Source organism: Cynocephalus volans, chromosome 6 (assembly GCF_027409185.1).
Source record: "Cynocephalus volans isolate mCynVol1 chromosome 6, mCynVol1.pri, whole genome shotgun sequence".
Taxonomy (NCBI): domain Eukaryota; kingdom Metazoa; phylum Chordata; class Mammalia; order Dermoptera; family Cynocephalidae; genus Cynocephalus; species Cynocephalus volans.
The window spans coordinates 1,776,381-1,799,791 of NC_084465.1; the positions used below are offsets into that span (position 1 = coordinate 1,776,381).

The window sequence follows — 23,411 nt, forward strand, 5'->3', positions numbered from 1 at the left end:
AGGATGAGCAGCAGGTCAGACAAGCCCAATTTGAGGGACATCCAATGAAACCACTGGCTCAGGTTTCAAAAATGTCAATGTCACACAAGGCAGAAAAATAAAAGCCTAAGAGCCTGTTCTAGAAGAAAAAAGGAAACCGAGGAGATATGAAAACTAATGCAGGTTGATTGAATCTTTGATTTAAAAAGAGCCACAAGGGGAATTACTGAGATAATTGCAGAACTTTGAATATGGCTGTAAATTAAATAACGGTATTATGACAACGCTAAATTTCCCGCACATGTAGGTTTATCGTGATTCCACGGGTGTTTGTCTTTGTTTGTAGGAGATACACACTAAAGTATTCAGAAGTGTCAGAAAGGCTGCTTCTCATTTTCAAATGATTTAGCCAGTAAAAAAGTCCACGTATATAAGTGAACGCACATGCACACGCACACACACGAGAGAGAAAAAAGTCAGACATGAGTGGCAAGGCAGGGACAGTCCATTAAGTGAGGCTGCAGAGACGTCCACTCTACCGTTCTGCAACTTTACTGCAGCTGCGCCATCTTCCGAAAATAAAAAATTGGAGGAAAAGAATGCAAATAAATGAATAAAATTTAAAATGGGGGAAATGTAAAGAAAGGAGGAAAGGACTCCTTCTATGGGGAGAGAGTAGGACTTGAGAAGATGCAGACAGCTGTAGTTAACATTACTACACACAAAACTAGAGAGAGGCTAGATTGGACCGAGCTGTTTACACCTAAAGGAAGGCAAGAGATAGCGATATTCTGGGGCTAAATGGACTCCTACTGGCTGATAGCAAGACCAAGAGGAGGAAGAGGAGGGGAAGGAGGAGGAGGAAGAAGAGGAGGAGCAGGAAGAAGAGGAGGAGCAGGAGGGGAAGGAGGAAGAGGAGGAGGAGGAAGAGGAGGGGAAGGAGGAGGAGGAGGAAGAGGAGGAGGAGCAGGAGGAGGAGGAAGAGGAGGAGCAGGAGGGGAAGGAGGAGGAGGAAGAGGAGAAGGAAGAAGAGGAGGAGCAGGAGGAGGAGGAAGTGGAGGGGAAGGAGGAGGAGGAAGAGGAGGAGTAGGAGGAGGAGGAAGTGGAGGGGAAGGAGGAGGAGGAGCAGGAGGAGGAGGAGGAGGAAGAGGAGGAGGAAGAGGAGGAGGAAGAGGAGGAGGAGCAGGAGGAGGAGGAAGTAGAGGGGAAGGAGGAGGAGGAAGAGGAGGAGCAGGAGGAGGAGGAGCAGGAGGAGGAGGAGGAGGAAGTGGAGGGGAAGGAGGAGGAGGAAGAGGAGAAGGAGGAGCAGGAGGAGGAGGAAGAGGAGGAGGAGGAGCGGGATGAAGAGGAAGTGGAGGGGAAGGAGGAGGAGGAAGAGGAGGAGCAGGAGGAGGAAGTGGAGGGGAAGGAGGAGGAAGAGGAGGAGGAGCAAGAGGAGGAGGAAGAGGAGTAGGAGGAGGAGGAGCAGGAGGAGGAAGTGGAGGGGAAGGAGGAGGAGGAGGAGCAAGAGGAGGAGGAAGAGGAGTAGGAGGAGGAGGAGGAGGAGGAAGTGGAGGGGAAGGAGGAGGAGGAAGAGGAGGAGGAGGAGCAGGAGGAGGAGGAGGAAGAGGAGGAGGAAGAGGAGGAGGAAGAGGAGAAGCAGGAGGAGGAGGAAGTAGAGGGGAAGGAGGAGGAAGAGGAGGAGGAAGAGGAGGAGCAGGAGGAGGAGGAGCAGGAGGAGGAGGAGGAGGAAGTGGAGGGGAAGGAGGAGGAGGAAGAGGAGGAGGAGGAGCGGGATGAAGAGGAAGTGGAGGGGAAGGAGGAGGAGGAAGAGGAGGAGCAGGAGGAGGAAGTGGAAGGGAAGGAGGAGGAGGAAGAGGAGGAGGAGCAAGAGGAGGAGGAAGAGGAGTAGGAGGAGGAGGAGCAGGAGGAGGAAGTGGAGGGGAAGGAGGAGGAGGAAGAGGAGGAAGAGGAGAAGGAGGAGGAAGTGGAGGGGAAGGAGGAGGAGGAAGAGGAGGAGGAGCAAGAGGAGGAGGAAGAGGAGTAGGAGGAGGAGGAGCAGGAGGAGGAAGTGGAGGGGAAGGAGGAGGAGGAGGAGGAGCAGGAGGAGGAAGTGGAGGGGAAGGAGGAGGAGGAAGAGGAGGAGGAGGAGCAGGAGGAGGAGGAAGTGGAGGGGAAGGAGGAGGAGGAAGAGGAGGAGGAGGAGCAGGAGGAGGAGGAAGTGGAGGGGAAGGAGGAGGAGGAAGAAGAGGGGCAGGAGGGGAAGGAGGAGGAGGAGGGAGTAAGAGGAGGAGCAGGAGGAAAAGCAGGAGGAGGAAGAGGAGGGGAAGGAGGAGGAGGAGGAAGAGGAGGAGGAGGAGCAGGAGGAGGTGGAGCAGGAGGAGGAGGAAGTGGAGGGGGAGGAGGAGGAGGAGGAAGAGGAGGAAGAGGAGAAGGAGGAGGAAGTGGAGGGGAAGGAGGAGGAGGAAGAGGAGGAGGAGCAAGAGGAGGAGGAAGAGGAGTAGGAGGAGGAGGAGCAGGAGGAGGAAGTGGAGGGGAAGGAGGAGGAGGAGGAGGAGCAGGAGGAGGAAGTGGAGGGGAAGGAGGAGGAGGAAGAGGAGGAGGAGCAGGAGGAGGAGGAAGTGGAGGGGAAGGAGGAGGAGGAAGAGGAGGAGGAGGAGCAGGAGGAGGAGGAAGTGGAGGGGAAGGAGGAGGAGGAAGAAGAGGGGCAGGAGGGGAAGGAGGAGGAGGAGGGAGTAAGAGGAGGAGCAGGAGGAAAAGCAGGAGGAGGAAGAGGAGGGGAAGGAGGAGGAGGAGGAAGAGGAGGAGGAGGAGCAGGAGGAGGTGGAGCAGGAGGAGGAGGAAGTGGAGGGGGAGGAGGAGGAGGAGGAAGAGGAGGAAGAGGAGGAGGAGGGAGAGGAGGAGGGGAGGAGGGCCGTGTCTGCACCTGGTGTTGACCTGCTGTGCTGGATTCACTGCTGCCTTCTCTGCCTTGCTGTGGGTGGACTGGGCTTCAAACTGTGTTTGCTGTGCCCGCTGCTGTCAGGCCCTATGGATGGCACTGGAGGGAGAAGGCATGGCCCGCAGGGCATGAGACTCGCGTTCTTCCTGCTGGGCTTTCTTTTCCTGCCAGGGCAGCATTGGCTGTTGTGCAGCAGCCTTCCACACTCTCCAGACCTGCCCCTGCGCCCTCCGGGAGGGCAGCGAACACCAGCCTTGCCCTCCAGCATGGGGTTTCCTCCAGGCTCCTGGGCATCTAAGTCCTCTTGGCTCCTGCAGCCCGGGGGGGACAGCTTCTCCCTGCAGCTGCCACCTGCATGATACCTTCGTGCTGTTCCCTTTTTGCTTTGGAGGTAGGGGTTTGGTGGGGAGTTAATATTCAGTAACAATTCCTTTAATTATCTCTTCTCTGTAAAATAACTCATTTCTGGACTCGTCCTTGACCAACACAACATCTAACTGGAATTTCAAAAGGGAAAAAAAGAAAGAAGGAGGCAGAGGCAGCATCTCAGCAAATAATGGCTTAGATTTTGCCAGAATTGTTTAAGGACACGGTCTTCAGATTCCTGATCAGGAGAAAACTCTGTAAATGTTCATCTAGACCCATCACAGTAAAACTCGAAAACACCAAAGACAAAAAAAAAGGTCTTAAAACTGTCCAGAAAAGCACAGATTACCACCGAAGGAGGAACTATGACACGCACAACAGACTCCTCCACAACAAGCACTTAAGCCTTGAGAGAGTAAAGGGTGAGACACGACAACCGTCAGCCCAGAGTCACGTTTTCAGCTCAGCTGTCATTCAGGAGTGAGGCGGAGTGAGGTGTGAGACGGAGACCAGCACAGCATGGAGACGCTGCCCTTGACTGAATCTTCCTCCAGTCTTTGGGGACAGGATCCCCACCGTCCTGCATTCCTCCACGTTCCTCAGCTGTGCCCAGAGATGGAGCAGACCAGGGGCCTGGGGTGTGGCAGCACAGCTGACCGCTCTGACAGGGGATCCTCTCCTGCTGATGCTGCATGGACATGCTTCTGCCTGGGCACCCGGGAAAGCCACCAGCTGCAAGGACAGCAGCTTGCCAAGATAAGTCCAGGGCCAAGCCCAAATAGGTGAGAAGCAAAGGGGAATTCCTAGAGGTCAGGGAGGACGGCACGAGCACGCCCCGTCCGTCCCCTGAGCGCAGCTGCAGGGCCTGTACAGAGTGCACAGAGCAGCAACCACTGCAGAGAGCAGAGCGGGAAGACCAGGATTGACCAGCAGTGAGTTTATGATGTTTTTCCACCAGTTTCTTCCTGACAAAGCCCAGAACCTGAAATGGGCATTCACATGGAAGGAAGGTCTTCTGTTCTGTAAAGCACCAGGACAGAGGTCTCCTGATGCTCAGAGTGGGTGGGGAGGCCCCTGCTTCTCTTTTTGCTCTTTTTTCCTTGTCTGTTTTCTCACACCCCAGACCACAGTGCCCCAGAACCTGCTGATTGGAGGGAGCTCCAGTCAGGGAGCTGCAGTCCCAGGCGGGTGGAGCACCCCGGGGTTCTGTCTGTGTCCTCCTGCCCCTGACGCATGAGCCGTGTGAAGCCACAACAGGGCACAGGGGACCAGGCCCGGCTCTGGACGGAAGACTGAGGACGGGATGCCCAGGGGAAGCACAGAAGAGCCTAGAAAGTGACCCAGTAAAGCTGCAGCCGCTGGGCCGCACATGTGAGGATCTGGCCCTGAACAGCACGCGGCAGCACTCAGAACTGAGCCACATGAAAAGAAAAACAATGGGTGCATTATGGATTGAACCGTGTCCCCCCAAAGTTTAACATGTTGGAGGCTTGGTCCCCACTTTGACAGTGCAAAGAGAGTGGGAAATCCTACTACAGTGTTGAAAGGTGGGGCCTTGGGGAGGTGACTAGACTGTAGGACCCTGCAGTAGTGAATGGATTAATAATGGTGGCCAAGGGCACAGATCTGAGGGCTTTAAAAGAAGCGCACGAGAGGTTAGTCTCTCTCTGCTGCACCGTTTTCCGCCACGTGAGACCCCTGGGTCACTGTTGCCACCACCAAGACCCTCACCAGCTGTGTTCCCTGGACATTGGACTTCCCAGCCTCTGAAACTGTAAGCAATAAATTTCATTGTCTTATAAGTTACTCAGTTCAGGTATTTATGTTATAAGCAACAGAAATGGACTAATACAGGGAGGTGGGGAGAATGCTTGCAATAAATGCGCCATAGAATATATATTTATCATGTATAAAGAACTCACATTGTAGTAAAAAAGAAAAAAGAACCTAGACCAAAATTGATAAGGGCAAATGACATTAATAAATATGTTTAATGAACGTATGATAATTTCCAATCTTGATAATAATAAAAGCAATGCAAATTAAAACATCGATGAGATGTCACTTTCTACCTATCAAATCAGCGAAAGTTTGTGGGGGTCGTGCTTTGGGGTAAGTTTGTTTTTATACTGAGGTTGTGCAGTGCTGACCCACGTGTGGGACAGGAAAGGCACTCGGGTTTGCTGGTGGAGGGATAAATTGGTGCAATATTCTAGGAAAACAAAATTCTGTAATAGATATCAAAAGCCTTGAAATATTAAAGTCCTTTAAACTCTAATTTTATGTGAAATTAAACACTGGAAACAAGCTACGTATATAATAAATAAGGCAAGTCTTTCTTCAAAATTATGGTGTGCCCCTTCTACAGCCTATTAAAATCGTGTCTACAGAGAGGCCGATGACACGGGATAAGTCCACGGTGTTAAGCACCAATGATCAGGGCTGTCTCCTGAGCACAGAGGAAGGTGGACCAGGGTCGGGCGGCCTGGGTAGCTCCTCTGTCTGGGCTGCAGGTGGGATTGCAGGATGAGGGATCATTTTGCTTGTTTTTCTATTTCAAACTTTTACAATGAGAATGAACTGTGTAATAATCAGAAAAATCGATTTTTACATATTTGAACCAGGGAGACAAGGCATGTCTGACTCCCTCGACAGCCGGGCCTCGCCGACCCTCCCAGCCCCTGCCCTCAGGAGGGTCCTCTTTGGAGTAGGAAGTCCCCGCAGGTGCGGGCAGCCTGGGCAGGACCAAAGCTTCCAAAGGCGGGAACGTGTGGCACCTTACCTTCACAGAGCACCTGTGCCTGGGTCCCAGGCAGAGGAGACCATTCCACAATTGTCCCCGTGTTAGGGGACGGAGGCCCCCGTCGTCACCCGGGAGGAAAGGCCAAGGCTGGGACTTTGGACTTCAGATTCCTTTTTTTCCTTTTATATCAGACATTTTAGCATCAGGAATCAGGCCTCCCATTTCCGTGCCACCTCATTCACGCTCCAGAGGGCACCTGAGTGTCCTCGGGCTGCCCTCTGGTGGAGCCAACAGGAAAGGAGCTGTGACCTTGGGCAGGTCATCTCCCCCCGTCGTTCCTCCACTTCCTCATCTGAAATGGCAACACGGATGTCGGGAGGATTCGATAAAACATGCAAATAACGCGCCTACCCACCGCCTGCCTGGAAGGAATGATCCCACATCTCAGCGGTGCTCCCGTCACTGAACCCGCCGCCAGAGCAAGGCACATGGGCGGGTGCGGTCCAAGGCCAGTGCCACGCTCAGGGGTCTGTCCAGGAGCACGTCCTGGTTCCATGCGAACACCAAGGGGTGGGCTCGGCACGTGTCCCCAGCACTGAGTCTCACCGTGGGAATAAGAGTTCACAGGTGGACAAGGTAAAAACAGAAGAGGCTCCAGCTGAGGAAAGTCATGTGCACGAGGACTGGGGTGGGGGGCAGGTGGTGGGGACAGCCAGTGTCGGGCCAGGGCTACCTGTGCAGAGGGGCCCCAGCACGTGCGTCCAGATAGGTGAGCAAGGGCCGGAGCACTGTGTGCCTGTGAGAAGTCCCAGGTTCACCTCGACCTCAGCACATGGATGCTTCTGCAGAATTCACACTGCCCATCGCTCTGGCGCAGAGGGAATAATCACGCAAACTGCCGCACCCTCTCCAGTACACATTTCGACTTTATGCTGTATCTGCCACAACAAAAGCCCAGTCTGGGTTCCCTCCTGCCAGCAGACTCCTCTCCTTAGAGGTGCTCACAGCAAGCCTTGCAAACGGACCTCGCGGTTCCTTCAGGGACAGTGTGAGTCTTTCCAGACACTCAGAGACAGATGCCAGCTCCTGGCCTTTGTCTGGCCCCCTGCGTGCTCCTGGAAGAAGCGTGGTGAAGGTCTTCCCACAGGATGCACGGCGTCCTCGGCCGCAGGTGCAAAGGGCACAGGTGGCAGGGCAGAGGGCACTGCCTTGCGCTCGGGCACCTGCTCGCTCCGCGCCTTGAGGTTCCATCAACGCAGTGAGAATTTAACAGGTGGGTTATCTCCCGTGTGACTGTCAGCCGTGTGGGGGGATGGCAGGGATCTCGATGGCATCAGTAATTGAACCTGAGATGATCATTTCACCTCTGCCTCCCACTAACAAGCTCAAGTGTACGTCACCAGCCAGACCTGAGCTCCCTCCGTCCTCGTTTTTGCTTCTCCTCCTTTTGTCCGAGCCACGAGGTGCCCAGAAGGTGAGTCACTGATGCTGCAGTGCCGAAATGACATTTCTGGGATGTCAGCAATTCTTCATAAAAAATAAAAAAATCCTAGGAACCCCCCTGGACGTCACTGAAGTACACACAAATGTCACAGGAAAGAAACATTCACTCTTTCTGGGAAAATCCATGCACCAAAGTCTGGGCGTTGCTAGGGAGATGCGAGCGAGCTGCCCAGGCTAACCAGCAGCGCGGCCAGCCCCGCAGGTTCCTCTGGAGCGCTCCAGTCTCCTTTCTCACATCCATTGAGAGCGTTACCTCTGTGGAGCCCGTAACCCAAGAGCTGGGGCAGCAGGGACGTGGGAGGGACCCAGATCCAAGTCCCGGGGACCCGTGTCAACTGGCTTAGCTCTAGCCTCCTGCCACCGTCCAAGTCCTTGGGCTGCGCAGTCTGGCCACCCCCTCCCACTGTCCTAGAACCCTCTTGACCATGGCAGCCTCGCAGGCCCCACAAACACCACACCCTCACAGGGAGCTGCCTAATGGCCCCAACAAGCAGGTTGCCCAGTGAAATACGGGAGGCCCAGCCACAAGCGAGAGTCAGACACGCCTCCCAAATAGTGCACGGCATCCTGTGTGGAGCAGTGCTCGTCTGTGTCAACACGCACGGAGCAGAGGCTCTCGCGCCTTTGTCCCACGTCACTGGAGGGCCATCTCACTGCAGACGGGGGGATTTGGTGTCCTAGTTGCATTTTCCTTGGCTTTTGCTTGTCTGTTTTCTGTCTAATCGTTTTCACTAAAAGAAACTATATGGCACGAAACATATTTTTCAAGAACATCACTTTCCTACAAGCCTTGCCTGCATGACAAGTTCCAGAACAGAACATTTTCGCGTTGATCTAACCCCCGGCCCGCTGTCGCTGCGGCTGTCCCCACTTCTCGGTGGGGCAGCCAAGGCTGTGTCCACACACGCAGAATAATGAAGGAAACTGGGAAATAACTCAAGCCAGAGAAAGAAAGTCACCCTGCAGCAGCGAGCCTCCATTATCTGGCATTTTGCCTGCTTTTGTCCAATTACTTCTCTCCACTTTCACATCTCTCTATAGGTAGGAGCTGGAGAGAAATCCACGTCCCCGGGCTTTGCCCTGTTTCCCTACCTTTTAATTTCAAAGACAATCACCATTACCGATCATTGCTTTCTGTACATGACATCCAACAGAAGCGGTGACCCGCGGCTCCTCAATAAAATCATCCCAAGACTCTAAAAAGAAAACCTCCCCTTGAGAAGATCTAACCCTCAATAAAAACAAAGATTCAGACTTTAGACCAATACACCATGTTCTGGGAGGAGCACCGGTGGATTATTGCACTAATCCATTACTTCAGCGTCCTGTGTCTCTGAAGTCCCTCGGCCTGGCCCAGCCACCGCTCAGTAACATTGGAACGTGGGGCGACAGATGTGATTTTCACCTACGCTGCTTTTCCGATCTTCTAGTACAACCACTTTGCCTCTTTGAAATGAGGTTCTTTTTCTCCACTTCCTCCTCTCTTCGTCCTTGGGGGCCTCCCAGGGTGGCGAGGGGCCGCTGGCGGAGCAGGTGACGACAGGCATTTCCGACGGCAGCTCGCGACAGGAGCGGGGCGCCTCCGCAGGAACCGTGCCCTTCACCTTCAGCCCTCGCGGGTCGCAAGGCCGGCCTGTCGTGACTCATCCTGTCGTCAAGTGAAAGGCTGCTGGTGTCTCCAAGTCGCGCGGGTGTTTCGGTCAGAGTCTGAGTGCCCACTAGTGTCTGCGGCGTCTCTAGCTCTTTGAGAGGAGCCGTGGCAGGCGGGGAGCGTGGCAGGCGATGTTTGTAGAGCCTGCCGCCCGAGTGCTCGAGCCGTCCAGCAGTGTCCCCAGGGGGCTTACGTCAGGTAAGGCTGGCAGAACGGGCAGTCTAGCTTCACACACACCCTGCTGGCATTTACCCCGCGGCTCGCCTGTCCCTAGGGCTGGGCGTCCCTTCTTTATTAAGCACAACGTGGCTCCAGATACAGCCGTCATTCCCACAGGGAAGCACCCTGCTCAGTCACTTGGTGCCAAGGGGGACCCAGCAAAGATTCCCCTCTGACCCCACCGTCCGTGGACATCTGCCCACGGGTAATAGAAGGGGAGGGCAGGAAGGGCAGAGGGGGAACCCAGCCTTCTATGCCCCTCTGTCCCCTCCGGTCTGGCCAGTTGTGTGGCCACGAGGCCATCGTGTGAATGGACAGCACGCACGCAACAGCAGCACTCACTCGGCGGGCAGAACCTAGCGCGGGCTGGAGAGTCAGGAGGCTTGCGCTGCTTGCGCTCTGCAGACGAAGTTCTGGGTCATGCTCAGGTTGGAGAGGAGGGAAGGAGAGAGGGACCCCAACCGCTGGGCCAGCTGGACACTTGAGCCCTCCAAGCCCCTGGCACTGCGGCCCAGAGGAAAAGTGCCTCGTATTTAGAAAATGCCACTCCTGGTGTTTACATCCCATTGTGTTTCTGATCACAAAAAAAGAGATTGCCCCCAAAAGGTCACAGGCTCAGTGAAAATCCAACGGGCTTTTCCAGAACAGACGGCAGACACTGACCCTGGCCCTCTCTTTGCATGAGAATTCACTTGGTGGGCAACAGTCACTACTGGTGGCACCTGGGCTTGTCGCAGACACCAGCTTCAGATTTAAACTGGGTTTGTTTTTTGGTTTTTTTCCTTAAGAAACCACAAGAAAGGGGGACTTCGATCTCATCTGCATTACAGATCAGGCCTCTCGGAGAAATCAGCCATCCATAATTCATGACATGCTTCCTGCAGGGCTGGAGATGCCCTGATCCTAGCAACAGAGTCATAGCAACGCGGGGAGCCAATCAGGGGCCGTCCACAGCTGCCCAGCCAGTGGGGACAACACAGGAACGGAGGTGCGGTGACGCCCACTCCACCCATGTGCCCGTCTTTTCATGAACTGTTATGTGGACTCGGTGGGGACCGGCAGGCTTGGGGATAGGGTGGGGAGGGGGTGGGGATGGACTTGGGGATAGGGTGGGGAGGGGGTGGGGATGGGGTGGGGAGGGGGTAGGAATGAGGTGGACTTGGGGATGGGGTGGACTTGGGGATGGGGTGGGGAGGGGGTGGGGATGGGGTGGGGAGGGGGTGGGGATGGGGTGGGGAGGGGGTAGGAATGAGGTGGACTTGGGGGTGGGGTGGACTTGGGGATGGGGTGGGGAGGGGGTGGGGATGGGGTGGGGAGGGGGTGGGGATGGGGTGGGGAGGGGGTAGGAATGAGGTGGACTTGGGGGTGGGGTGGACTTGGGGATGGGGTGGACTTGGGGGTGGGGTGGACTTGGGGGTGGGGTGGGGAGGGGGTGGACTTGGGGGTGGGGAGGGGGTGGGGATGGGGTGGGGATGGGGTAGGAATGAGGTGGACTTGGGGATGGGGTGGACTTGGGGGTGGGGTGGACTTGGGGGTGGGGTGGACTTGGGGGGGATGGGGTGGACTTGGGGTGGGATGGGGTGGACTTGGGGGGGGATGGGGTGGACTTGGGGGTGGGGTGGGGATGGGATAGACTTTGGGGGGGATGGGGTGGACTTGGGGGTGGGATGGGGATGGGGTGGGCTTGGGGGTGGGGTGGGGTGGGGTGGACTTGGGGGGGATGGGGTGGACTTGGGGTGGGATGGGGTGGACTTGGGGGGGATGGGGTGGACTTGGGGGTGGGATGGGGTGGACTTGGGGGTGGGGTGGGGATGGGATAGACTTTGGGGGGGATGGGGTGGACTTGGGGGTGGGATGGGGATGGGGTGGGCTTGGGGGTGGGGTGGGGATGGGATAGACTTTGGGGGGATGGGGTGGACTTGGGGGTGGGATGGGGATGGGGTGGGCTTGGGGGTGGGGTGGGGTGGGGTGGACTTGGGGGGGATGGGGTGGACTTGGGTGGGGTGGGGAGGGGGTGGGGATAGGGATGGGATGGGGAGGGGATGGGGTGGGCTTGGGGTAGGAATGGGGTGGGGACAGGGACGGGGTGGGAAGGAGGAACATGGGTTCAGGCTCGAGGAGGTGAATCTGAAACATAACATATTAGCTGAAGCAAGAGGCAGGTCCTGGTGCTTACAAAGAGCAGCAGTAGCTACACGTTTATCCGGTGTATGTGAACACAAAGCATCATTTACTAAATTTAAAATATTATCTCTCTAGCAAGTATTTTTTACCAAAATAACATAGGTTTTGACAAGGCCTGGCTGCTGTACCAGCAGAGGGAGTCTGCGTTGGCGCTCAAGGGACCAGTTGTGTGAAAACGGCTTATTTTAACCCTCCCTTTCCATCATCAGTGTCACAATCCAGCTTCAGAACTCTGCTGACGCACCTTCACCGCTCCGTAGCCTCGCCTCCAAGTCGAGGACCCACTTAACCCTGACCAGTCTGCCTAGACGAGGCTGGTAGCAACACGAGCATATGTGTTTCGTGCTCCGCTTGCGACTACAGAAAACCCACGGGTGGGAGCCACCGAAACCCCGCTAAAGCCACCGACACTTCAGCGGTAGGGAGGGTGTGAGCCTTGTCTTTGAAACAGTCTGGGGTCTGTTCTGTCCTTTAGAGAGATCCCTCCTCCGCAGCAGTGACGGTCTCGTCTCTGACCTCCTCTCAATGGAGCAATAATAGCTGCACTTAGGCCATTCTGTCTGTACTGGCTCCTCAGAAAGCAAAAGCGTTTGTTTTACCGGCAGCAGCAGTGACGAAGCGCACAGCCCCGAGCTCAGCCCTGAGCTTGAGGGTCCCACGCACCGTGTCCGCCTGCATTTCAGTTTGGCTGTTGAGTCCTGCGGCCCAGAGCCTCCAACAGATCACACCCACACTCCTCTCTTTCTTGCTTTAACATGAAGGTATTAAGATGATTTCCTGTCCACTATGGCTAGAGCCTTTAACGTCTCCATACTGCATTAGTCCGTTTCTGTTGCTTATAACAAAATACCTGGGACTGGGTGATTTGTGAGAAAATGAAATCTATTGCTTACAGTTTCAGAGACTGAGAAGTCCAAAGTCCAGAGAAAGTCCTGAGAACACATTTGGTGACGGCCTTGGTGGTGGCGACAGTGACCCAGGGGTCTCATGTGGCAGAAAATGGCAGAGCAGAGAGAGAGAACTTCTCAAGTGCTCTCCTTCTAAAGTCCTTAGAACCGCCCCTGACCACCATTATTAATCCAATGTCCTCTTCAAGGCTCCACCTTTCAATAACCATAATAGGATTTCCCACCCTCCGAACAGTCACAACAGGAGCTAAGTTTCTAATACATAAAACTTGGGGGACACAATTCAAGCTCCATTGAGTTTGGAGGGGACATTCAATTCACTACCCAGGCCACGTGAAGGTTTCCAAGATGCCACCTCATCAGCCAACACGCCGCAAGTGCCCGCCGTCTATGAGGGCGCCTGTGTGAACGCTTCCCACAGGCGTGGGCAGAGGCTGGAATAAACCCACGGCAAATCCTCCGTGTTCATCCTCCAGAAAAGTGGAGAGCGCGTTGGTTCAGACGCCCACCTCCCACCTGAGCCCCCACGTCCCATTCTCAGGCACGTAGGGCCTAGGTGACCAGAGCAGAGATGAGGACATTTTTATGGGTGCTTCGAACTGTTTCTTGGGGTCCCCTGTCCTGTTTTGAGCTTTGCTGAGCTGCACAAACCAGCAGGAGCGCAGGCAGGCTGCCAGGCGCAGAGAGGCACACGCGGCCTGCTGGTCACCCCCGCCACCCGCCGTGTCACAGCCAGGAGGGGCTGGCCGCCTTCCAAACCTTCTGTAAAGCAATGTTGTGAGAGAGGGTCCCATCTCTCATATTCTTACTGGCAGTTCTTCTGATGTCACTGGAAAAATTACCTCTTCTCTGAAGAATAGGCGTTACCTTTTTTCTTGGTTTGAAATGGGTGGTTTCCCCTACAGTCACACAAAAGCGTCACCCTCGGCAATGATGCATATTTTAAAGCCACTCTCACACTCCTGGGCTCCTCGAAGCTCACCACGCTTTTCTAAAGAAGCGCGCGCAGACGCCGCCAACACACACACAACCAAAGCACAGTCCTCGCAGCAGGAACACGAGGCTGCAGGGACACCGGCGAGCCCAGAACGCGGTTCTCGCCTCACTTCCTCCGAAATTAGCCACAAAGGGAAGATTTTGTGCATGACATCTACGACCTTTTGTTCAGACAACACAGCGTCTCTGGGGCTCACGTGGACACCACGACACGGGGTGGAGCAGGAGCCGCGCCTGCGGCTTGTCCTTGGCTGGACCCAGCCTGGCCCCTTCCGAGCAACAGTGCGCAGCCACCTCAGGAGCCGCCAGGGCCACAAAACTTAAGTTAATGCATTTGTCTTCCTCTGATATTGACAAAAGTTTGTAGTAGGAGCCAAAAGATACCTGCTATTTTAAATAACTGTGCATTTCTTTTTCATTACAATATAGGTTCCCTTAAAAAACAAAAAAAAACACCTAAACATCAAGCTGGCACATAATTCCTCACCAGCCACCTGTCACTATCAAGTCATCGCAGTGAAGAGAGAACGCCAACACACTCAGTTTAGGAAAATAAGGAAAATATGAATCTTCAAAGACGGCCACAGCTCTCCAGAAGGGGTGAACCATGACACTCAAAACTGCCCTGTGCAAAAGTCACCACCATGCCCTCCACGAAGGTGAGAGAAAATAGAAAACTGCAGATTTTACGTAAACACAAGTGCTGCCCAATCTGTCTTTCTCCACCAATGAGCGGTTGCAGGAGGCAGCTGAGGCCAGGATACAGCCCACACCCATTGGCCTCCGTCCTCAGAGGAGCTCTCTAGGGTCCCCTTTGGGTAACTTCAATGGGCTTTTTGTGATCATGGCAGAAGGCTAAGGCAATGTCAGCCCTTGCTGGGACCCCTGCCAGGCCCCAGCTACCCGTCAACCCCAGAACCTTCATGACCACTGAGCCTCCGACCACCAGGCCTTCCTGGGAGAGGCCAGCCACCACAGTCTGCACATCCCGTCCTGCGTCTGGTTCTGGTTCTGACCTCAGGCACACACAGCACACACCACACATGTGCACACACAAGCACGCATGCACACACGTGTGCACACACGAGGGTTTGATTCTCCATCTACTGACTGTCTAGTGCCCAAAGACGACTGTTTCCCTGGCCTGTGGCCTGAGATAGGCCCAGCATGGCATAGGCTCACCAGCGTTTGTTGGCAGATCATAAAATAGCTCCATATCTTAGAAACGTGTTTGCACAAGGGTTGGCTGTGCTTGGAAGCATTTTCCATGTCAGGTTCTAACCACAGAGAACAGTGAAACACGTCACAGTACCTCCCAACAATGGAAAGCCCTGTAGCTATTTAAATGACGTCTTGAAAAGGGTTTAATGTTGTGCAAAAATGTCCACAACATATATTACTCAGCGGAAAGGCAGAATCCAAAACTGTGTCCAGATGAGGATGTTACGTCTGCTTCTAATGAAGTGTGTGCATGCACAAGCATGCTGCAAGCAGAGGACGGGAGGGAGCGCTGCAGAGGCTTACAGCACTTGTCTGCAGCAGACGAGGTGACTGATGCTTCTACCGTCTTCTTTAAACTTTCCTGTATTTTACGACTTTTCTTAGATGAGCGTTTGCAGTATGGGGGAAATGTGCCATTAGGAAGGGCTGGGGTTTAGGAAACCCTCCTCCATCAGAAAGCCATTGAGATTATCATGCGAAGGCAGGAGCTGACGTAAAAGGTTCTGCACAGATAGCAGGATTTCCAGAAGGAGGACTGGGAACCTGGGCACAAGATCAGCGGTGCTCGCAGGGACAAGGGCCCGCAGTGGCTCCTGACAGAGGGTTGGGGACCCCATGTGCCTCCATCTCCTCCACTGGCCTCATCAAATCCACAGGGCCTCGCGGCCTCCCTTGCAGGCTTGGGCGGTGGTCGCCACTGGAGGGCAGGTGGAGGTGACGACCCCGGAGGAGGGGCTGCATCTCCTTCCAGAAAGACGTGGAGCGGAAGGAAGTGACCCTCGCCGGCCCCGCTCCATGCAGACACTGATCTCTCTCCCTTCAAAGGCACAAAGAAGGAACTAGCCATCCCTGGTCAACGCTGCATTCTCTCTCTCATCTCTTCCCTCCCCTTCCTTCTCTGTCTTTCCAATCCAAAGCTGACACTGGGAGGACAGGAAAAAGCCTTGGTCGCGTCAGGACAGACGACCCCGCAAGTATGTCCTCCAAAGATGGACAGACGGCTGTGACTCACACAGCAACCCAGGCCGCGCCCGCGGTGAGCCGCCTGGACGACCTTCCACCACCTTCTCTGCGAGCTTCCAGGGTGCACGAGGGGGAGCCGAGTCTTCAGTCCTCTCCAGCAGAGGGAAGCTGCGAAAATGACCCTTAACCCTAGGACCTGTGGGGGGCTAAGGTTCAAGAGAGGTCAAGAAGAATGGCCCAGGCTGGTCCCCTGCACCCGGGGCGCAGGGTGCCTGGAGAGTCAGGCGAACGCCATCCGGGGGGTGCAGTCCCCTCTAGAAGGCAGGACACTTCCATCGCTTACCCTCCAGGGAAAATCTCACACCAGACACAGAACTGCCAGGCCCAATTTAAGCAAGAATGAGCCTCAGACTCCCTGACCCAGAAATCAGCAAAGAGGAGATTTAAATAAAAGAAATCAGGGACAAGGCACGGAAACAGGGCACCCGCTGGAGAGGCGCAATCAGGACTCGGAGCCACAGACTGAAATGGTTTTGATTAGAGGACAAATCGCCAGAGCGAGTTTAACCAGCTCCCGAGCCTCTTCCCTTCCTAAGTGACACGATCTCCCTCCTGGCTGCTCAGGACGGGAACAAAGGCCCGGGCTGGTCCCCTGCAGCCAGGGCCGCCCCTGCACCCTCCACCCTTCACCCTCCGCTGAGGTGTAGATTTTAACAGGAGCTGCCGAGCCTCCCTCCACGAGCCCGCAGCTCCAGGCACATGGCATCAGGGACGTGCCAGCCCCGGGACCACAGTCTTAACAGTGGACTCTCTGCTTTGACAGCCACCAGCTGTGGGACTTTAGGGCAATCGCTTTCCCTCTCAGAGCCTCAGTTTCCTCGTCTGAGATGGAGCAGCGAAAGAGCTCGCTGCACGAGTCTGCATGAAGATGAAGTGACTTCACAGGTGCAAGATGCCTCAAAAGAGCAGGTGCTCAGCCAAGGTGGGGCTACTGTGCTAACACCAGCACAAGGGGCACAAAGCAGAAAGCCCAGCGAAGCTGCAGAAGGAACTTCACTTTGCAGAAGTCTCCAAAAGTTGGGGGAGTAGTCAGAGTTCTGTCAACCCTGGAATTTGCAGAGGAGGGTCAGTGGAGGCCATGTGAAGTCTCCAAAATGTCAGGGACCCACTGATTCATTAATTGTCTTACTGATGTGAGGGGAAACATAGCCACCTACGATGGTCAACGTTTCAATATTTTAGTCTAAATGTACTTTGGAAACCTTTAGAAAAGGCAAAACTAATTTACTAATTAAATCTTAAAGCCAAAAAGTTGATGAAATGTGGCCAAAGATTCTAGTAACTGCAGTACTAGAAAATTCACTGCTGGCACATAGCAAAATTCTAGAGCACTTCATTAAATGATAGATTGGAAGGTTGTCTTGTTCTGTTTTGTTTTGTTTTTTAAGAGTATGTGGCATTTTATGAGACCAATATTACTCTGATACCAAAACCAGACAAAGACATCGCAAGAAAAGTACAGGCCAATATCTCTTAACAATATGGACACAAAAGCCCTCAACAAAATACTAGCAAAAAAATCCAGCAACATATAAAAAGAATTATAAACCATAAACATATGAGGCTTATCCCAGAAATGCAAGGTTGGTTTAGCATCCAAAAATCAATAAAGGTAATACCCATATCAACAGAATAACAAAACAAAAATCACATAATGATCTCAATACATGTAAAAAAAAAAAAAAAGCATGTGAAAAAATTCAACACCTTTTCATCATAAAAACACTTAAAAAAAAATAGAAATGGAAGTGAACTTCCTCAACCTGACAAGGAGCATATACAGAAACCCCATGGCTAAAATCACACTTAATGGTGAAATACTGAAAGGTTTCCTCCAAAGATCAGGAACAAGACATGGATGTCTGTTCTCACCACTACTATAGAATATTACACTGGTTCTAACCAGGGAAATCTGGCAAGAAAAAGAAATAAAAGGTATATAGATTGGAAAGGAAGATGTAAAATTCTATTTGCAGATGACATGATCTAATACATAAAAAATCCAAAGGAATCCTCCAAAAAACTATTAGAACTAATAATGAATTTGGCAAGATAGCATAATACAAGATCAATATACGAAAATCGGTTACATTTCTATACACTTGCAATGTGTGATCACAAAATTAAATTAATAAAATTTCATTCACAATAGTATCAAAAATAAAATACTTAGCAATAACTTAACAAAATAAGTGCAAAACTTTACTCTGAAAACTAAAAACATTATTTAAAAATTTTTTAAAAGTCTAAATAATAATAATAGTGTAGAAGATTTAATAATAATAAACAGAAATACATCCCATGTTCATGGATGCGAAGACTTGACATGGTTACAATGGCATGCTCCCCAAACTGGTCTACAGATTCAATACAATCTCCATCAGAACCCCAACTGACATCTTTGTGGAAATTTAGAAGCTGATTTTGAAATCACATGGAATTGCAGGAAACCCAGAAGAGCCAAAACAATCTCAGAAAAGGAGAACAAATTTGGAAGACTCACACTTCCTGATTGCAAAACCTATTACAAAGCAACAGTAATGAAGACAGCTTGGTATTGACTTCAGCATGGAATAGAATTGAGAGTCCAAAAATAAGACCTTAAATCTACTGATAACTGATTTCCAATAAGGGTGCCAAAACCATTCATTCAGTAGTCTTTCAACAAATGATGCTGGACAACTGGATACCCACATGCAAAAGAATGAAGGTGGACCCCTACCTCACACCATATATGAGAATTAACTCAAAATGAGTGAAAGACCTAGATGTAAAAGTTAAAGTAAATCTTCATGACCTTACATTTGACAAAGAATTATTTGATATGACACCAAAGGCATAAGCAACAATAGAAAAAATAATAATAAATTATACTCCATCAAAATTTAAAACTTGAGGAAAATCACTCTCTTGCAATCCCCCCATGTATTGCCCCTCCCAGCACATTAAAATAAAATTGTGTGCCTTCTTTGTATTAATCTGTGTTTATCAATTGATTTTTTAGTGAACCTTCAGGAGTGGAGAGGAAGTTTTTTCTAGTGAACCTTCAAAAGTGGAGAGGAAGATTCCCTACATATCATTCCATCTACAGAAATTCTAGAAAGGGCAAAACTCATCTATGGTGACAGAAAAGTGGAACCATGGTTGCCTAGGACTGGGGGTGGGGGTAGAACTGCCTTCAAAGAGGAGGGGCTTTTATGGGTCATGGAAATGTTTTGTATCTTGATTGAGGAAGTGGTTCTACAGCTGTATACATCTGTCAAAATTCACCAAACTTCAAATGGATGTATTCCATTTTATACAAATTGTTACCTCAATAAAGTTGATTTTAAAAGAAAAACAAATTTAAACTTTGTGCTTCAAAGGGCATTATCAAAAAAATGCAAAGATAATCTACAGAATGGGAGAAAATACTTGCAAATCATCTATCATCTAAAGAACTTGTATCTAGAATATATAAAGAACTTTTACAATTCAATAACAAAAAGAGAAATGAACCAACTTAAAAATGGGCTGAAGATCTGAACAGACATTTCTCCAAGGAAGACACACAAATGGCAAATAAACACATGAAAAGATGCTCGACACCATCAGTCATTAAGGAAATGCAAATCATAACCACAATGAGACACCACCTTCTACCCATTAGGATGGCTACTATTAAAAAAAAACCAGAAAATAATAAGTGCTGGTGAGATGTGGAGAAATCAGAACTCTCACACATTGCTGTGGGTGTGTGAAACTGTGCAGCTGGAAAACACTGTGGTGGGGCAGGTCCTCAAAGCATTAAACACAGAATTACCATATGATCCAGCAATTCCACTTCTGCCTATATAGACAAAAGAACCAAAAACAGGGACTTGAAGAGAGTTTTCTACACCCACGCTCACAGCAGCATTATTCACAATAGCCAAAAAGGTGGAAGTGACCCACATGTCAACAGATGGATGGTAGACAAAATGTGGTGTATACATACAATGGAATATTATTCAGCCTTTTAAAGGAAGGAAATCCTGACTCGTGTGACAACACGGATGAAGCTTGAGGACATCACGCTCAGTGAAAAAAGCCAGTCACAGAGAGAGGGTGGTGAGTGTAGAACAGGACAGCCCTGGCCGAGTCCACCACGTGTCCCCTGTGCTGGGGGCCAGAAACTCCAGTCATGCGGACTCTAGTGAGTCTAATGATTGACTTTCATGATTGAAGACTGGATCACCATCACAGCAAAAGGGTCAGATTAAACCAGAAGTTTCAAAACCTTTCTAGAAAAAAGCAAAATATATATACATTTATTTGTGTGTATATATAAAGATATATTTATATATACATAAATACCAAACACCTGGTGTCACAGAGCTGAGGGCCAGGGAGGGATGCTGTAACACCCCCGGAGAGGGTCCCTGTCCTTGGCAGTCTTCCGAGAGAAATGTTCTGCAGCTTGAGCTTCACAATCTGTTGAATGGAAATACCTAGTACAGACCCCTAAGTGGGGAAACAGAGCTTAAGCTACACAGAGATATATTCAAAAGCCAACCTGATGTGCATCCAGCACCAAGGATCAACATGCCCTTGGATTTGTCTACAGACCTTTGCAGTACACACCAAAACCAAGGGTGTCTTGGTCAGCTCAGGCAGCCGTAACAACACGCCACAGACTGCGTTCAAACAACACAAGTTTCTCTCTCACAGTCTGGAAACTGGAAGTTCAAGATTGAAGTGCCAGAAAACTTGGTTCCTGGTGAGGGCCCTCTCCCTGGTTTGCAGACGGCCACCCTCCCTCTGTGTCTTCGGATGGCAGACAGACAGAGTGCACGCGCACACTAGTCTCTTCTTCTCGGGACACTGATCCCATCATGAGGCACCCATCCTCCCGACCTCACCTAAGCTCATCACCTCCCAAAGGCCCCACTCCCTGCTACACCACACTGGGGGTCCGGGCTTCAATATATAAATTTGGGGGGACACAAACATTCAGTTCACAACCGGGGGGGCGGGGTGTGGGGTGTGAAGGGGAGGTTCTTCTGAGGCCCTACCCCACAAGGACACCTCCAGCCACAGGCGGGGCCAATCAGGGCACGCTGGGTGACACCGCACTCAGCAAGGTCCCAGTGGGCTGAGGGGTGCTTCCGCAGCCCTCCTGCCACAACCTCTGCAGCCCCCAGTGGCCTCAGGAACAGAGTGCTCACTCTGGAGTCTTCCTGATACTAAAAGTGAAATCTTGGAAAATGAACACTTTGGACAAAGAAGACCTGGCCAGGCATCCCCTCTAAGTCAGGCAGCCTTCCCCACCCCCTGGGCAGAGCTGAGTTCTTTGTGTGAGGACAGGGATCCGCGTGGGCCTGGGGCAGGCCGATGTTTCAGTGGTTGTGCCCTGAGAGCAGTAAGTGCCAGCTGCCCGATGCCAGTGGTCTTGGAGCCCCACCCGACCTCAATGCAGGCCACGTCTCAGGAGGGCACGGGTGGGACGAGAAGCTTCCTTCCCACAACACTAGCTTGGGGTTTTTGTGGAAGGGCGTTTGTTGTTGGTTTTCTTTTTTTTCCACACTTTTATTTCCCTTTAATTTTCCATTTAAGAAACAGCAGAATCTAGAGCAAGTCATTGAACAGCTTCAGCTTTTAAAAAGAAAACTGTAAATAACTAAAACTACTCAAATCTCTCTTCCCCGCCATCCCTAGGGTCTCAGGGCTTACACACCAAGAAAAAGCCCAGACAAAGAAAAAAATCAATTTCCTCCCCCGACAGCCCTGCCTCCCACCCCAGCCCCACCCCAGCTGCTCCCGGCCTCAGCCCCAGCCGGCCCCAGACCCTGCCCCCCACCCTGCAGTGTGAGTGGGCTCTGCCGCCACAACAGAGCACCGCAGGCTGGCCTTGAACCACAGACGCTCGGTGTCTCCCAGCTCTGAGGCTGGAAGCCCAGGACCAAGGTGTCACAGGGCTGGTTCCTCCCAGGCCTCTCTCCTTGGCTCGTCCTCACATGGTCGTCCCTCTGTACGTGTGTCCTGATCTCTTCTTATAAGGACACCAGTCACAGTGGATTAGGGCCCACCCTAGCGACCTCATTTTACCCTAATTACCTCTCTAAAGGCCCATCTCCAAATACAGCCCCCCTGAGGCCCAGGGCTTTATCATATGAACTTTGGGGGCAGCCGTAAGAGCAGTGCAGGCCCCTCGGCCTAGACACACACAGCAGGACCAGGCCCCGCTGCTCCGTCCCACCTTCCTCACGGGGGCTCCTGGTGACCTGGATTCTTCTCCCCAGGGATAGAGACCCTGATGGCTTCACTAATGAACTGGTCACCTTCATCTCAAATTCCCTAAATCAGCCCTTAGGACTGTGTCCTCCCAGCTCTGCCCTTGGTAGAGAGCCTCGGTCCCTGACGTCTGACTGGCTGGGAAGGAGCAAGCGCCCGGCAGGTGCCCCGCGGCTGGCACCCTGGGTGGGAAGGGCGGAGGCCACAGCTCCGGGGGACAGCTCCTGGGGACAGCCGCACTGGCGGCACCCACAGCTCCCAGGGGCCCCGAGCACGGGGTCAGCACGGCCCCTGCCCCCCACAGGGCCTCGTCTCCCTGGGGACCGCGGCCGTCCCGTCCCCGGCCGCCTTCACCCCGCTCCTGCCGTCCCTCGAGGCTGACCCCCTCGTCCTTCTAGAAGCTTCTTTTTTCCCAACAAATATAATTTTTTATCGTTCTACTCGTGCTTGCTTGTTAATTACCGTCAAGGCCTCACACGCGGCGCGTCTTTTCTTCTTAAACATCATGTGGAGTATTGTTTTGTCCCCACTCATAAGCGGGAGCTGGGAGAGAAAGAAGGACGGACGGACGGACAGACGACAGCGGTGCGAGGACTTGCAGAGGACAGAGCGGACCTAGGTACGGAGTGAGTGGGGGAGGGAGGTCGGGGACAATCGGGGGCACACGGGGCACCATCACAATTTCTAGAAGCTTCTGAGCACAGACCACACCCTGCTGCCCTGCCCCGATTCGGGCACGCGCTGGCCTCACGCTGGTCACCTGTGCCTGAGGCGGGGGGACAGCGACGGCACCAGCACCGACGAGCCGCGGGGCTGCGCACGCGCGGCGCCCTCGGAAGCGTCTGGAAGGGGCGCTGGGCACGTGCGGCTGCAGCCAAGGAGCCGTCCTGCCGCGGTCGCAGGGCGGGTGACAGGGGCTGCACCGAGGCTGGGCAGCGCAGGCGGCCCGGCTGCCCCCACGACCCCGACCCCGCGCCCCCACGCCATGCCCCCACGACCCCCACGCCATGCCCCCACGACCCCCACGACCCCGCCCCCGCGACCCCACGCCATGCCCCCACGACCCCCACGACCCCGCCCCTGCGACCCCACGCCATGCCCCCACGACCCCGCCCCCGCGACCCCACGCCATGCCCCCACGACCCCCACGACCCCGCCCCCGCGACCCCGCCCCCGAGCCCCGCCCCCCACAAGCGCCAAGCCAGGAACGACGGGCGATCTGGTCGCAGGGGGCTCTGAGGGGTCCGTGCGCCACGACCACACCGAGGACCCGCGGTGACAGACGGCCCTCCGTCCGCGACCTCCACCCCCTCCCCGCGGCAGGAGGTCCCCACGCGCAGGGGCAGCGACCTCGAGGGACAGGTGACCTCGGCGGCAGCTGCGCGAGGACAGCGTCGGCAGAGTCGGGCGCGGAGGTGACCGCCGCATTAGCCCCCATGTAAAGGG

The 23,411-nt window shown here is 53.1% G+C and overlaps 1 protein-coding gene across 1 annotated transcript; it reads right to left on the reverse strand.

The window, feature by feature from the left end:
* Window positions 1–788: 788 nt before the first annotated feature.
* LOC134380122 (basic proline-rich protein-like) lies at window positions 789–22,974 on the reverse strand. Its single transcript, XM_063099662.1, has 8 exons — window positions 22,581–22,974; window positions 12,165–12,263; window positions 9,724–9,780; window positions 8,921–9,144; window positions 7,100–7,246; window positions 2,312–2,625; window positions 1,457–2,238; window positions 789–1,315 (listed from the first exon to the last, which is right to left on the reverse strand). Exons 1-8 carry the CDS (start codon window positions 22,972–22,974, stop codon window positions 789–791), a joined length of 2,544 nt encoding a protein of 847 aa, XP_062955732.1.
* Window positions 22,975–23,411: the final 437 nt, after the last annotated feature.